General features: G+C 37.2%; 1 protein-coding gene across 1 annotated transcript in view; it reads right to left on the bottom strand.

Moving 5' to 3' along the window:
- The window catches only part of VPS13B (vacuolar protein sorting 13 homolog B), a 476,457-nt gene that overhangs the window by 409,997 nt on the left and 49,944 nt on the right, over positions 1 to 16,516 (bottom strand). The window contains exons 5-7 of the mRNA XM_035546369.2: positions 16,220 to 16,387; positions 15,002 to 15,183; positions 11,623 to 11,797 (exon numbers count right to left, since the gene is read on the bottom strand). Of these exons, the coding sequence (XP_035402262.1) occupies positions 11,623 to 11,797; positions 15,002 to 15,183; positions 16,220 to 16,387 (525 nt within the window). The remainder of the gene's footprint in view (positions 1 to 11,622; positions 11,798 to 15,001; positions 15,184 to 16,219; positions 16,388 to 16,516) is intronic.

The following is a 16,516-nucleotide window of genomic DNA, read 5'->3' as shown; positions in this document are numbered from 1 at the left end:
GGGCATCAAAGCAAAAACACCACAAGACATATGGAGAGGAAGGAGGAATAAATCAAACCAGCACAAAATATTTGTTAGTAAAATGAAGAATAAAGTGAAAAACAAATAAATAAAGTCAAGGCTTGTAATAGAGAGAGATGAGATGACAAAATGAGTGCTATATTCAGATAATTCAAGCTCTCCTTGAGTTCCATCAGTTCCTTGCAGATTTTTTTTATAACTCTGTAAGAAACAGTAAATTGTGTAAAGCCTAACAACAAAAGGAATAGAACATAAATCAGAAAAAAATCCTATTCTTGCAGAATTTATACTAGTCTTATAACTCTATTATACAGTATTAGCAGAATAAAACATTTTGCCAACTTTTGTCTAATGCTTCTCAGTCAGCACTGCAATTCATAGGCCACCTATGCATTCTTAATTCTTCCACAATATACAAATTATTTGAGCCAAACACCTCAAGTACCTCAAGTATACTTTGAAGGCCTGCAGTACTAAACAAAGTGTCCTGGTTTTGGATGGGATGTAATTAATTGACTTCACAGAGGCTTGTATAATGCTAGGTTTTGGATTTCTGATGAAAATAGTGGCGAGAACACTCCCAGTTGTTGCAAAGTCTTTTCTGCTTCTCACACTGCCCTGCCAGCAGGGAGGCTGGGACAGCTGACCCAAACGGACTGAGGAGATAACCCATATCACGCTCAGCAATAAAAGCTGGGGTACAGGAGGAGGAAGGGGGGGATGTTCTGAGTGATGGTGTTTGTCTTCCCAAGAAACCATCACACGGGATGAGCCCTGCTTTCCTGGGCTTGGCTTAACATCTGCCTGCCGATGGGAAGTAGCAAATGAATTCCTGGTTTTGCTTTGCCTGTAAGCGTGGCTTTTGCTTTATCTACTGAACTCTCTTCATCTCAAGCCACAAGTTCTTGCACTTTTACCGTTTCTGTTTCTCTCCCCCATCCCACCTGGGGAGAGTGAGCGAGCAGCTGCATGGTGCTGAGCTGCTGCCTGCCAGGGTTAAGCCACAACAGAAGGCAAAGTTCTGGAAGTTCAGAAGACTCCATTCTCTTAATGGCTACCTTTTAGGAAAACCTATCATGCTGAAAAACAAGAAAATTGGGATAAAAATCATTACTCAGTGGTGCTTATACTTCTACATGCTACATTTTCAAACCTTGACACTACACAATAATCAAATCTCAGTCTTGTGCTCTTCCTTCAGCTTCTTCTCCCCAGTATTTTATTCATTCATTATGTGACTACGCTAATCACAGCAAACACTAAAATTGTGACCGGGCATGTGTATATGTTCCTTCAAAAGCAGAAGGTAGATGAACCTCTAATACATATGCAAGACACAAGAAATAAAAGAAACTGTCTCGTACTGCATCCTTTATATCTAAGCCATAAATCCAAGAAATTTCAAAACCTGGCACAACACAACTGATTTTTACCAGTGTGAAATTTACCCACACGATATTAACAGTAATTCTCTAAACATCTAAAAGGCACAGAAACTCTTAAGGAGCAAAAATTCTTTGGGTAAGGACACATTTTATCAGCTGTCCCTTTTTTGCCAGTGGTATCAAATAATGTTCATCTGTGAGGGTACTGCAGGGAAGCTGACTAACAATTTACCTTAAACCATCACAAGTACTCATACAGACCTAAGCTAGCTATAACCCAAGAACAGCTGTGATACAGAGCCTCTATGGAAATTCTGCTGCACTACTGAAACAGGATGATTATTCTGCATCTTCTTACAACACTGAAGGAACTTGTGCAATCTCAATTTTGACTATTTATCTCAGCATTAAGAAATTTCTTTGTCTTAATGTATACTGCAAGGGAATAAAGAATAGTGCAAAAAATTATTCAGTCATCAAGAGAGAAAACCCACAGGAACTCTTCCACCACCACAAGGCCAGAAGCACATTGGAACATTATGCTATGCACCACTTGTCAAGTTTCTGTCTCTACCCTTTCTAGCTACCATAGCTAAGATCACAGTGGAAGAACTTTGCTTCATAGTTTAGGGCAGTGATTCCAGTTAAGAAATAAATTTTATATAAATTAAATGACCGTATGGCACGGCTGCATCTGTTTCCATGTTCAGATTGAGTTTGATCTTTGGAAATTCACTTTTAAACGGTTGGAGATACTTAAGGTATCTCTGACTAAGAGTCTGGAAACCAGCATCTCCCATCCAAAATCTGGAATTAACTGACCAGAAAATTACTCTTTGTACTTACTTGTTTTTCTGCCTGTATTAGTTTTCAGCCAGGTAAGGTCCCTGATCCAGCTCTGCCCGTGGCTACAAAAATACAGGTGCTGGCACAGGGGGAAGCGGGAGGGAATGCATCACCATCCCTTCTGGCAATAACATGAATTTTCATCTGGCTGAATCAACCATGAAATGCACAAATTAAAGTTAATAAGTACTTCAAGAACACAGCTGTAGATGTTCATTCTTTTATCATTAAATAATGTAGATATTAAAATTAATTTCCTCGTCCATGTTCTAACTGCTATAAGCTAAAGAAGCCACTACGAACTCACTGCTAGGACGACAATATCATTAGTTGTGTAATCATAACTTCTGGAACTAATCATGTTAAGAATAGAAAAAGAGAGGTTTGCAGTGGAGTTATCTTGTGACAACAGTATTGGTGCTGACTTAGAGAACGCAACAAACCTTCAATTTGTCCCTGCAGCATGAACTGTCCTTGGGGAATCTCGAATATAGTAGCATATATGCTTTCAGAGTAACAAACATTTTCTGTACCATTTTCCTTTGCATATGTTTATTATCTAAAGAACACATAGAAATGACTGATGTACAGAACAAAAACAAGTTCAATGTTTGTAGAAGTTGCCCCTAATATGTTTATACAGCTATTCAGTGGCTGTGTTGCCAAAGTGAATTTTATTCAAAAGAAGATACACATTATGAATCTACACCACAGAAAGACAATAAATTGACTCCCACAAGATAACCTGTAATATTCACTATGCTAATAGGTTAACGTGTTGATGTTTAAATAGTTTCACTTCATAGTACATATTTAAAAATAATGTCTTGTGTCCTATTGCACATGCAGTACACTAGCACAGCAGTATGGACTAAGGAGCTGACGTGTAACTAGAAGTGGCATTAACACCAGCAGAAATTAAAATCCTACGTACCAAATTCTAGTCTGAAAGGTATTCCGCATCTCCATTTAAAAGCAAACTGCACCTAGCCCCAACACTTTCTAGTTGAAAATCTGATGCCATCATAGCTGTACCATGGATATTACAACAGCACACGTTCAAGGGACAGTACTTTTACACATTTAAGAGATACCACTTTCATTTTGTAGAAGACAACCTGCTGCAGTGATTCAGGTAGTCAGGATGGCAAAACAGTAAGCCAAAGGTTTCTTCTTATTCCTGCAGCCAGAATATCATCTTCCTTAAACAGCAACCTCCAACTCCTACTAGACCAGAATAAGCTCCCACCTTAGAAACAACCATAAATCAAGGGGAAAAAAGTGTAATTCCCTTTTACCGCTGAGTTATACAGTCCATTGGGTATGGACTGTTACTGCAACATCTGAAAGCTTCAGGTTCAACTCCAGGGAACCCGCTTTTTCAAGTTATGTACCTTCATCTCTTAAACAAACTTCCCCAAGCTTCTCCATGTCCAGCTGTCTTGTCTTGCTGTAAATTGAAACTACATTACAGTAGAACTAATGGACAAGGGAAGGTGGAAGGAGGGGAAGAACGAATCACCTTAATTGGAATTTTCCTAACAAATTTGGAAAGAATAATGCCACAATTCTGAAGTGCTGAAACACCACCACGAATCACCCTACAGTGCTCCCCATGATTTTACTTGGGGTTGTTAATCAAATATTTAAAAATAGCCATCATTTAAACAATATCCTAACCTCAATAAAATTATGAGCAGATGCGCAAGAGTTAGTTAAGGGTGAGCTACAAAACAAGCGATAGTAATTCCAAAACACCAGCAGCAGGGCAAGAGGTAGGAGGTTGTTCTATTTTAATGACAAAGGAGATCAAACAACTTGAAATGCCACAATAAAAGGGCAAGAGCCTCTGGGTTGAAGTACAAATTACAAAACAACTAAGCTCAAAGTGGTATGTTCAGTGCAGATCTCCAACAGAGAGAAGAAGGTGCTAGTTGTCTTGCCTTGCCAAACTGAATGACAAACTGGAAAGTGTTTTTGTTTCATACCCTGCACACAAGTTCAAAGAGAACAATTGGAAGTACACTTTACTCACTGGAAACATTAAGAAAATGCTTATATTCAGCCTTTATATTAAACCACTTTTAAAATCAGCAGCAAAAAAAGAAATCTGCTACTTAAGCTTTTATGCAATAAGTAAAAACTAAAGGTCTACGAGTGACTGATGCCAGTGCCCTTTAAAAATGTAATTAGATTTGTGGGTTTCTACTCAAAAAGGAGTATTAACATTTTTCAAGAAAAAATAAAATTGCAAGACAATATAAAATAGATTTTAAAAATGCATTCAGAGAAATCTAATTCTCCACAAAAAAAGTTATAGTTCCTAAACAATTAAAACTTTTAATATAAACAAATTTTATCTCCCTAATTTAGGCATTTTATAATTTTGGAATTTTAACTTTTTTTTCTTTGCTACTCATTTTAACTGCTGTTCATTTAACTGATGTTGGAAGATGCAAGCAATTCTATGTGTCTAAACGTATATTCCAAACTAATGAAATCTGGCCATCTCCATACAACGAACTTGATACCCATCCTCAGCATATGGAATCTCAGCAGCCACTTACAATGCACTATCACAGAAGCCTACAACAAAGTTATTCACTGTCACACTGGCTGTTAGACAGCTGCACAATGCACTGATCCCACAAACTGCTATCTATCTACATTGCATCTTTACAGCCTGTTGAAATATGAATTTCAAGTACACCTCGTTTCCTTGGGAGGTTATCAAAGCGTATCGGCAAGGAAGACACTCCAATAGCAGAGCTAGACTGGAGGAAAAAAAATGACTGTTGGCTTTCCTGCATGGACTGCTCACTCCAGAGCACACGGAAAGATGAGGAGCCCAAAGAGCATAGCGTATCCCAGCTTTTTGCAAGAATAATACATGCATCTCCATGTCTCAGATTCTCAAGAGAAAACACACAAAAAGTGCAGCAACAAGAGAAATACCAGGTAAGTGTAAGTTGGCACACACACAACCTTTTATCTTGATATCAACTCTGCCAAACTGGCAACCATTTTCTCCACTGTTTACTGATAACTCTCATCTACCCAAACTCTTCAATATAGTGCCCAACTGTATTTCCTCAGTCAAACATGGATAAGTAAATCTAATTCCATTCTCTCATTTTTATCCTAGTACTTTATCGCAGAATCAACCCCTTCTCCAACAAGTAATACTCACCTCTAATTTCTTGCTATCGCAAATTATTTGCAGCTGGTTTTCTCAGTCAACCCAAATATAATTCAACCCAAAGTTGACAATATATTAAACTCATTCTCTTGATCTGCTTTTTGCTCCATTGGTATCCTAAACACTCCCCATGCTACTGTTCTTACCACTGAGTTTTCAGAAAGGAGTACTTCAGTACATTAAAAATCTGAGTTGCGTAGGATCTGTGCAACATTTTATTCTGTTTAGTGTTGTAAGATTGTTAACTACTCACATTCACAGAGGACTTCTTGATTTTTCCTTTTTTTTTTGAGAAAGAGTAAAGATCACGGCAGGGCCAGTGTGCTTTACAAATAATAGAAAGTTTCACAATATTCCTTTGGAATGGAACTATATTATTGCCATTTTACACCTGAGAAGCATGCTCCATATGTTACAATCAGATCTGCATGGATCTCAAGGCAATCATTCAGAGGCAGCACCCAGAACTGTTAAAACCACCCTCAGAAGCTCAGCAGCTCATACTGAGCTCACACTCTTGATCCCAGCCTCTAATATCTGTCCCAAGCTTCTTGCTCAGCAACTCATTGTGCAGACACATCTCAGCTACGCTACCACCCACCTGCTCTGCACTTCTTCATTTTCATTTTTAGCCCACTGTTTGTATTGTCCACTGTTTGGACATTTGGAAGCCCACAGAATCACAGAATTGTAGGTGTTGGAAGGGACCTCAAAGAGATCATCGGGTCCAAGCCCCCTGCCAAAGCAGGTTCCCTACAGCATAGGCCTTGACAGGATGCACCCACGAGTGTTGAGGGAGCCGGCAGATAAGATTGTGAAGCCACTCTATAATCTTTGGTCAATCATAGCAAATGGGAGAAGTGCCTGATGACTGGAGGAAAGCAAATGTCACTCCTATCTTGAAGAAGGGCAAGAAGCAGGACTCACCTAAGTACAAACTGGTCAGCCTCACTTTGGTCCTTGGGAAGATGATGGAACAACTAACCCTGGAAACCATTTCCAGGTACAAAAAAAGGACATGAAAATCATCAGGAGCAGTCAGCATACATTCACCAAGGAGTAGTCCTGTTCGACCAAACTGATATGCTTTGATAATGAAATCACCAGCCTGGTAGATGATGGGAAAGCATTGGATATTGTCTTCCTGGACTTCGGTAAGGCCTTTGACACTGTTCCCCATAATAACCTATAGAATCATAGATTATCACAAGTTGACAGGGACCCACACTGATCAGAGTCCAACTCCTGGCGACACAGGACCACCCAAAAATCAAACAATATGTCTGAGAGCATTGTCCAAATGCTTCCTGAACTCCAGCAGGCTCAGTGCTGTGGCCTCTTCCCTGGGGAGCCCGTTTCAGTGCCTGATCACCCTGTCAGTGTAAAACCTTTCCCAACACCCAATCTCAAAGTAGCTGTTGAAGTATGGGCTGCATGAGCAGACAATGAGGTGAATCGAAAACAGGCTGAACAGCCAGGCCTGTAGGGTGGTGAATCAGTGGCACAAAGTCTATTTTCAGGTCAGTAATGAGCAGAGTTAGCCAAGGGCCAATACTGGGTCCAGTCCTACTTAACATTTTCATTAATGTTCTGGGTGATGGGGTAGAATACACCCTTGGTAAACTCACAAATGACAAAACTGTGAGGAGCAGCTGATTCACGTGAACACCATTCATCCAGAGGGACTGCAACAGGCTGGAGGAGTGGTCTGACAGGAACCTCATGCAGTTCAACAAGGAGAACTGCAAAGTCCTTCACCCCAGGCAGGAACAACCCCAGGCACCAGCACAGGCTGGGGGCTACCCAGCTGGGAAGCAATTTTGCAGAAAAGGACCTGGGGGTCCTGGTGGGCACCAAGCTGAACATGAGTCAGTGATGTGCCCTTGTCACTAAAGAAGGATGATGGTGTTCTCGGCTGCATCAGGCGAAGTATCACCAGGAGGTCAAGCGAGGTAATCCTTCCCCTCCGCTCAGCACTGGTGAGGCTGTACCTGGAGCACCATGCTCATTTCTGGACTCTCCAGTGCAAGAGAGATGTGGACATACTGGAAGGAGTCCAAGAGCCTGAAGCACCTCTCCTGTGAGGAGCATCTGAGAGAGCTGGGAGAGTTCAACCTGGAGAAGATGAGGCTTGGGGCAGGGGATCTGATCAAAGCCTATAAATGCAGGAAGAGAGGGTGCAGAGAGGACAGAGCCATGCTCTTTTCAGTGGTGACCAGTGCCAGGACAAGAGGCAATGGGTATGAACTGGAACACAGAAGGCTCCTTCCAACCACCAAGAGCACTTCTGTGCTGTGCAGGCGACAGCACTGAATCGCCCTGCTTGGAGTCTTCAGAAGCTGCCTGGACACGGTTCTGGACAACCTGCTCTGGGTGTTCCTGCTTGAGCAGGAATTGGACAAGATGACCTCCAGAGTCATCCAGCCTCAGCCATTCTGTGATTTCTTTGTTCAAGAAGTGCCAAACCTCCTCTTCCTGTGCTTTTCCTATTGCTCAAACCTCTCAGTATCATACTTTATTAAAAAAGTTACAGTATTTCAGCCTTAGATCATCAACCTCAGCAATTCCATCCAACTAAATTCCATTTTTCTGATGTATCCTGGCTTCCTGTCCTCTTTCATGCTAAAGTCATTTTCATTTCTATTTACATTAGTCCTTTTACCTGACAAACCAAAAGCCTATTTTCAAGCCCCAGCCCCCCACAGCTACCACTGCCATACTCTTGTCCAAACCCTTCTAACTTTTGTATCTTTTTACACTGAAACACATCAATTTCCTTCTTTGTACTACCAAGACATCCAAGATCACAATGCAGACAAGTCTCAAATCCTCAGAAGCGAAGACCCTGTTCAGCCCTGAGCTGGAACATGGTTCATCATGCATGCAGTATTAACTGAATTCACCTATAGTACTGAAGCCAGTTTCCACATGTATTTCTGACCCATAATTTTTACCTCTGTATTTTGAATGCTTTCCAAATAACAGAATTTAAGTAGATTTTCTTCAGAGGCAGCAAAACATATGTTCATGACACAAGCTAACCCTGCTGCCAAATTTCAGGATCCTATTCTTACATGTGGGTGTACAACACTTCAAATTGCTGCTGGAATACCCGTAAATATGCATAGTTGATGAATTCAGTTGACAACAATACAAGAAGTTCTATTCAAAAGACGAAGATATAGATAAATTCTTTAAACTGAAATGGTTAGGACTGCTTCCTAATAATTACTGGGCTGAACTACTTAATGAATCTTCAGAACACTTTCAAAGAGTTATAAAAACATAACCTATGAAGTAGGTTAAGTACATTGTTAAACTGTAAAGAATTCAGGCACAATTCCAGTGTAATTAGTCTTGGATTTCATAACATGGTACTTTTGAAAAAAAGTGTGGCTAATATAGCTCAGTAGATAAATTGCAAGTCATTTATTATTTTTCTTAATTCCTTTTTTTTTTTGTTCTGAAAATAGTAGCATATTTGAAGTTTCCTCAGAAAAGTTCAAATCTGTGGTTGGAAACTGTGATGACAAATGCATCATGAAGTGTTCAAGAAGAGGAAAGTGGTTTTTTTCCTTACCAGTCACAGATATAATATGAAGTCAGAAAAAGAAAAAAAGTTAACTCACAAATTGATGGTATGGATAACACGGTAATGTTTGCATTCGTATACTGGCACTGAATGTGAGTAAAAAAATCATTAGGTATCAAAAAGTTTTGTTTGTGCGTGTGTACACGGTACGCGTGCATGCACGTGCACATGTATGCCTACAAATGTATATTGAATTCTAACGCAGAAAACAAGCATAAATGGCATAAAGAAAAACAGTTGGTAACAGTTTTAGGCTACATGCAACAGACTACTTTGTAGTAAAGATAGAAATGGACTTCCAGAACAGTTTCTACAGCTCTGGCTTGGCAACACAACAATTGCCATCTGTTTTGTGTTCTGAAGGGATAATTCTGTCAAAAATACATGATCACATAATTAAGTGGAATATTAGTGGAATAGTGTTTGAGTACAGCATAGTTGAACAAAGATTGCATAGGAAATTACAGATTTCCTACTTGGTAGTTCTTGTCATTGCAACCATAGTTTAATTTCTGACCCTTCTGACAACAACTGCATACATCAGTACGAAATTACACATTATTCCTTTTTTAGATAGCTATTTTATGAAAAACTAAAAAAATCACATTCACAGTTGTTCAGAAAAACCACATAAGATTTACAGACAGCAATTGCAATTTAACCTTCTTGAGGACATACATTAGAAAGGAGGATGACAAGAGACACTTTGTCAAAGAATTTACTCATATTTGGACATAAGAATCTTGAGTTCCATTCCAGATGCAGAAAACACAAAGTGTTTGTAGGCAGATGCCTTTTGTTTTAACTTCAGTCTTCTCTTAAGCTGTATTTCTGTTTTACCACCCATCTCACACACTAACCAAAAGAAGCCAAACAAACAAAACCTCCGTCTCTCTCCTATCCACTTGCATCCTCTTCCGTACACACATGTTCTGTCCAATCTTCTCATTACCCAGCTAATCTCCCTCTCCAGTCCTTGGACCTTTTCATCTGAAACCCACTGCCTACCAATCCCAGCTGTTCATTGATTCACAGGATTTCCCTATCCTCTATCACCCTCCTATATTCAAATGGTCCTACTCACCTTAGTAGCTCCAGGAATACAGCTACAAAATTCAAGCAACCCTAAACACATCACAATTAGCTATAGCATGAAGGGTTAAAGGTGGCTGAACTTCGATGGGAATGAAAGAAAGACACCCACGGTACAGATACAACCCTCTGTCTGAAAGCAAGGGTAATGCAACACCACAGAGAACAGCTCCTCGCCCTTTCTCTGCCAACATTACAATCAAAGCATTGGTTAGATGCAAAGAGTTCTTGAAATGCACACTAAGGATTCTTCTAGAAACCATGCTTTTTAAAGTCTCAGGAGAAAATTAATTCAATATTTTCAGAATGTTAATAATTAAGTACTTCTAATCACATGGTGTAACAAACTCCACATTTCTTGTAAGGCAAATAGTTTCGAGTACAGAAAAGTATTTGATCTTTAAAGAAAATACGGGAGAACTATTTACAGACATCTTATTTATTTGCTGTGTTCCACATAGTGGCAGCATGACAGAGAATTCTACATCTGGCATGAGAGTGAAATGGTTATCTGTGCCAACCAACACTAAATGCTATTTTTCTGTGAAAAACAAATTCCACTGCTGTAATCTTTCCAATTAGATATTATTTTTCTGAAGTCAGAGAAGACAGCAATACAGGATCAAAAAAAATGGAAATTGAAATTATATATTTCTTAAACAGAACAAAATCTATTAATGTTTTACACTGAAGGTCTCTAACTACTCTAATACTATAAACATAGCTTAATGCTGACGCATCACCTTCACATACAATTCCAAGAATTTTCCAGAAGTCATCATGCAGTACTCTTGCCTCTGTGGTAAATACTGCATCCAACTCCCCCAGACACAAATTCAACCTTGGATTGATATGCAAAATGTCTCCTCAAGACACTAGCCACATGCAAAGAAAATTCACCCCTCCTTTTTCAGAAGATCACATCACAGTAAATGATCATAAAGTATCACCAAAAGGGAACACACGTTATATAAAAATAAAAAGCAGGAGACTAGACGATTTTTAAATATATTGGAACTACTGAAAACAGTGCAAAGTAATGTTTTGCTCTTTAGAACAAATGATGATATATCAGTTCTCAATAAAAAGTTTCGAAGAAAGGTAAAAAGCACATCACTTTAAAACTGGCAGCAGCCACACCTGAACTACACAGACAAAATAAAAGAAAATCAAAGTTACCTAAGGACAAGTATCTTGTTGTTCTGTACAGTGATAGATAAATTCACACTACTCTACCATGTCACAACTACAGAGATGTCTTTATCTAAGTTTAGCCTCAGTTATGTGAGGTCCATACGAAGATGTTTCAGAATATAACAAGAAAAAGATATTCATTATATATGTAACCAGCACAATGAACTAACTGTATCAAATTACAGACTGCCAAATTACTTCGTAATGGCTAGGTCTTGGTTATTCATATTTGCAAAAAGCAAAAGAAAATACTGTTTTTAACACTTTTTTCAACAAATAAAAATTATATTTACCTGTGATGTTTCCCAACATATCCTTAGTGTGGCATACCAAATCTTCACCTTCCCCATCTTTGAAGTTGCCTATTTCTCCATAATAAAGAGCAATCCCAAGCTGCATTATACGTATAAACATAGGAAGCTGCTGATCAGAGATGGAAAGTTTCAAACTTTCAACTAATGTGTGAATCTATAATATGAAAGAAAACAAAAAAAAATAAAAACAAAGTAGTGTCCACATTAAATCCTCTTTTAAAATATATGACTCATTCATTTTCTATGTGCACTGTAATTTCTAAAAATCAAAACCTGTAATACAATACAAGGCAAAGGGCTGCAAATGATGACTGTCAAAAACTCTTCAGGTTGCCACTCAAGAAATTTTTATGTTAAAAAAAACAAATGTAAAATGTTTCACATGGTTGTGTTTTTTGTTTTTCAGTTGTTGCTAAAGAATTTTCTAAAGCAGTCATGTAAGTGGTTCTGATTAAACTTCTATTTTCATGAAGAATTCTTAAAAACCTCTGCATTCTAAAGAAAACCTAAATATACTGGTTTTCATATACAAATTCCTTCATTTTGATTCTTTCCCTCTCCCGACATTGCTGCAGGTGGACAAGTAATGTCAGGGGAGCGGTGGAAGCATTCATTCCAACTGAAATGTGGCAAACCAGCTTCTCTGGATATTCCAGTTCTAAACATGCCATTAAGCAGATCTCTCTAAATAAAAGAGTTTAAAAAAGATTGGAATTACTAGGATGAAAATTTATCCTTCTCTCAATACTCTTTTAGCTATTTTATTTAATACTTCAAAATAGCGTTATGACTATGTGTTCATGCTACAAAAATAAAAACTTAGACTTGATAAGAAAGTTACCTTTATTTCACATAGGAGCTCCATGTAATAAAATTATGTTAATAATGCTATTTTCTGTAACATTAGGCACATTTGCTATCTCCAGGTCCAGTAGCTACCTATCAGCTCTGCCCTTAATGTAGGACCTCCTCATCTGCCTCTAAGTTCACTCATCTCAACAAAATTCATAAAACCAGCAGAAAACTACTTTAGAACTGTCCCCAGGAGCTGGACTCGATGATCCTTGTGAGTCCCTTCCAACTTGGGATATTCTATGATTAAACTAAAGTCACTAAGATGAGTTTGGCCAAAATGTTACAGTATTACAAAGGTTGTAACAATACTCCCTACAACAAAACCAAAAGAATATAAGCTATTATGAACATGGAAGCCTTGGAAACTTTCACTGAACGCTGAAAAAAAGATTTGCTTTTACCAAGTGAACAACACAGAATACGGAAGTTTTCATTACAAAGATCTCCACAGATCTGGAGAAAATGATTGCGTTCTGCTGACTTTTGTCCTTAGCTGGGTAACATCAATAATACAAGCTGCTGATGTTCCAGGAACGTCACCTTCAGGTGCGCTGAAGCCATGGTCATGTCACATGCAGCACAAACTTCAAAAGCTTTAAACGCCCTGGAATTAATCTCATTAATTAAGTAGCTAAACTTACTGACAGCGGCTTCTTTTACTTAACTTGTGTAGGAAATACAGCTATGTCTATTCAATATTCAAATATTTCAAAGACAAACTTTTTAAATTCACAGAATACAACCTCCACGCATACAACAAATCATTCAGTTACCAAATGTGAAATTTGTTAGGGTCAACAGGTTTATAGAGCTAACTGTGGCATAATTTTATAGCAGTGAAATACTGTAAAATATTTAAGTTAAAGCATCCTTACCCTTGGACCGTTATACTTTGAAACATAATTATTCATTCACTTAAATATTGATCTAGCGTCATTAAATAAGATTTAATTGAGTACATTTCTGAACACCATCATTAAAGAATATTTTATGTTTAAACATTCAAGAAAAAAGAGAAAGAATAAAAACGGAAAAAAATAGATGAAAAAAGAAAAAGGTAACTAAATTATGTGTAACATCACCAAAAAAATCAAAGAGTGTGTATAGGAAAAAAAGGCATAAAATTTTTGAAAAAAATGAAATGTGCCTAAAGAAAGGGCAGAGGCAATAAACAATCACCAAGTTAAGCAGAAGAGTTTAATATAAATTTAATTGATTCACTGCTACCTCAGTGCACCCTAGTATGTTTTATTTTAGTCCAGTATCCAATAAAATCATACTATAATAATCATCATTTTTATAACAGTACCATTTTAAATTATATGGAAGGCTGTGTCACCGTTTCCACTATATGGTCTGCTGTTGGAAACTCGTAATTTGGCTATAAATTTTTGCTCTGCATTAAAATTTGGCATATAGGACTTGAGCTAGGTATAACTTCTCCAAAATTTACAGAACTATTTCACTAATTTTTTTTTTAATTGGGCTTTTTAACATTAAGATTTACTGTCTATATACAGTAATCATACTGTCACCACAGAGCATAACGACTGTAAGTGGTAAACTCTAGGCAGTGATACAATTCCTCATTGTCACTGGCGTTCATATAGATTCTGAAATCACAAGGCATGTGGTTAAGAGTCTTAATATCACTGAATATACACGTTTTTAATTACAAAACTAAAAAAAGGGATAGATCCAGAATTGTTACTAATTACTGAATCAAAAAAAGAAAAATTCCTAAATATGTAGAATCAGTCTTTGCACACTTTATTAATTTAAGATCAGCATATAGAAAAAAAATCTGCCAACATACATACTACCAGACTAACAGTGTGCAAATATCCATTTTGTTAGAATTCTTATCTGGGTAAATACTCATATGACTTTTGCCATATCTGACTGGGAAGAGAGGGGAAAAGAACATTTCACATCTTTAACTTAGTCACAGCAGAAATCCAAATGTACAAGTGAAAGGTAGTTTAGTCTATCTACCAACTCAGCATTTGGCTTTTGCAGTTCAAAATGTAAACATGTCACAGGGTCAGACACCCACAGGTGATACTGCACCCCTGCCCAATAAGAATTATCAATTCTTAGTAATAATAAGTATCAATACATTCACACTTCTTGCTATGTATGAGACTTTGGGCTCCATTTGAAACAGTAACATAAGCAAAAAATCATTTCCACCATATTGCAGACACCTTATACCATACAGTATTTTTTCTTCAACAGATTGTTGGGGACATATATTTCTTCCTTACAATTATGATGATTTCATTTTTAAAGCTTTAGGAAAAATACAAAAGATTAAATAGCTTTACTTCCTTACATGCTGTAAGAGACTAATTGCATCACATGAATAAAACACAATCAAAAAAATCCTTTTAACAGGAAGACAGCATTGGTTTTTCATCTTACTTGAAATTTCAAAGTATATTTTGAAAAAGCTCAAAATCATTCACACGTGAACACAAATGAAAGACTTGGGGATACCTACTTTAATAATAGATGGCATTTTGGAGTTGAGGTTATCATAAGTAAAGTGCAGACGAGTCCTGAAGGAACATTTGTACAGCAGAGGTTCCTGGTAAAATTCAATTTTACCACTAGCATTTCTTTTATCAAGACATACTGTGCAGTCAGAAAAGTTGATCATCTTTCTCAATACCAGATCAGTGGCTTTAAAAAGAAGAAAGTACATATATATAGGTTAAAAAGTATATTGGATAAGAAAAATAACATACATACATGTTCTTACCTAGAAGAAAACCATACAAGATAGTTACACGGTCATTACTTAGACCATCAGCAAAACACTTGCTTATGTGATTAAGGAGCACAATTTAATACGCATCACAAAGAATGTTTTTCAGCTGCATACTTTAAAAGTGAGGACAAATTAGTTACAGCTAATCAAAAAAAATTTTGAAATTTTCATCCATTCCCTATACAATAGTTATGTATATAAAATAGGAGTAGTGCATTATGTGCAAACATAATACCAATTAATATTATTCTCATTATTTTCCCCAAAAAAATCTTGTATATTTTGCCCCTCAGGAAACCATTACTGAAATTCCCTGGTCTAGCAGGGATATTTTGTGTGATCCTGAAATACTCCATGCTCAAATTTCACCTCTATCAGACATCAGTAAGAACAACTAGACTTGGAGAACTACTGTGAATACTGGTAATTTAAAGACTGAGACATCAGGCCACTGAAAACCAAGATGAATCTTTTTTTTCCTGAAAATATGAAATGAAACATGTCTTACAACTGTTATGCCATGGTCACTACAGTGCAGCGCAGTTTACTACACCTCTACCTAGCCTATTTAGAGAATTTTAATATAACATGAACAATTGCAACACGTTAAGATGGTACTGTTTATTCATAGAAATAGAAACAGATTGCATAAGCACTCACCGCTAGTGGCAAGTACAAAATATAATGCAATCACAGAAGGATAGCAAGTATGAGCAAGGAGGGCTTCAGAACGTGTTGTATAATTATCTGTAATCATATAAGTATGCCTTAAGAATCAATCTATATCATTACAATTCCTCCATCCTTTATTTAAAAAAATACTAATAAGGTAACTTCTGCCTATTTTCACATCTTATTTCTGACATAAAAAGACATTTGTATTAGACTTAAAATTTTAATATAAATTTGACTATCACCAATACACAAAGCCAAAAAATATCTACCCACCAGAGATGTCCATAAATGCTCGATCCCAAAACTCATCCACTGTATAGCATTCTGCAGAAGTTATATTGACTGAGAGAACAATATCATCCTCCACATATTTTAATATGAGATTGTTGATCACAATGTTGACATTGTTTACAACACGCCTAATCAAACTCTGAACATAACCTATAAAACAAAACAAATATTAAGCAGTTATAAGGAAGACATGATATCAAATCTATTTATTTCTGAAGCGATTATTTCCAAATTGTATTCCTTTATAATTGAAGACTAAAATATCAAATCAAGTATCAT

The sequence above is a fragment of the Cygnus atratus genome, chromosome 2 (genome assembly GCF_013377495.2).
Source record: "Cygnus atratus isolate AKBS03 ecotype Queensland, Australia chromosome 2, CAtr_DNAZoo_HiC_assembly, whole genome shotgun sequence".
Lineage (NCBI taxonomy): Eukaryota > Metazoa > Chordata > Aves > Anseriformes > Anatidae > Cygnus > Cygnus atratus.
This window is presented reverse-complemented; position numbering and strand designations above follow the sequence as displayed.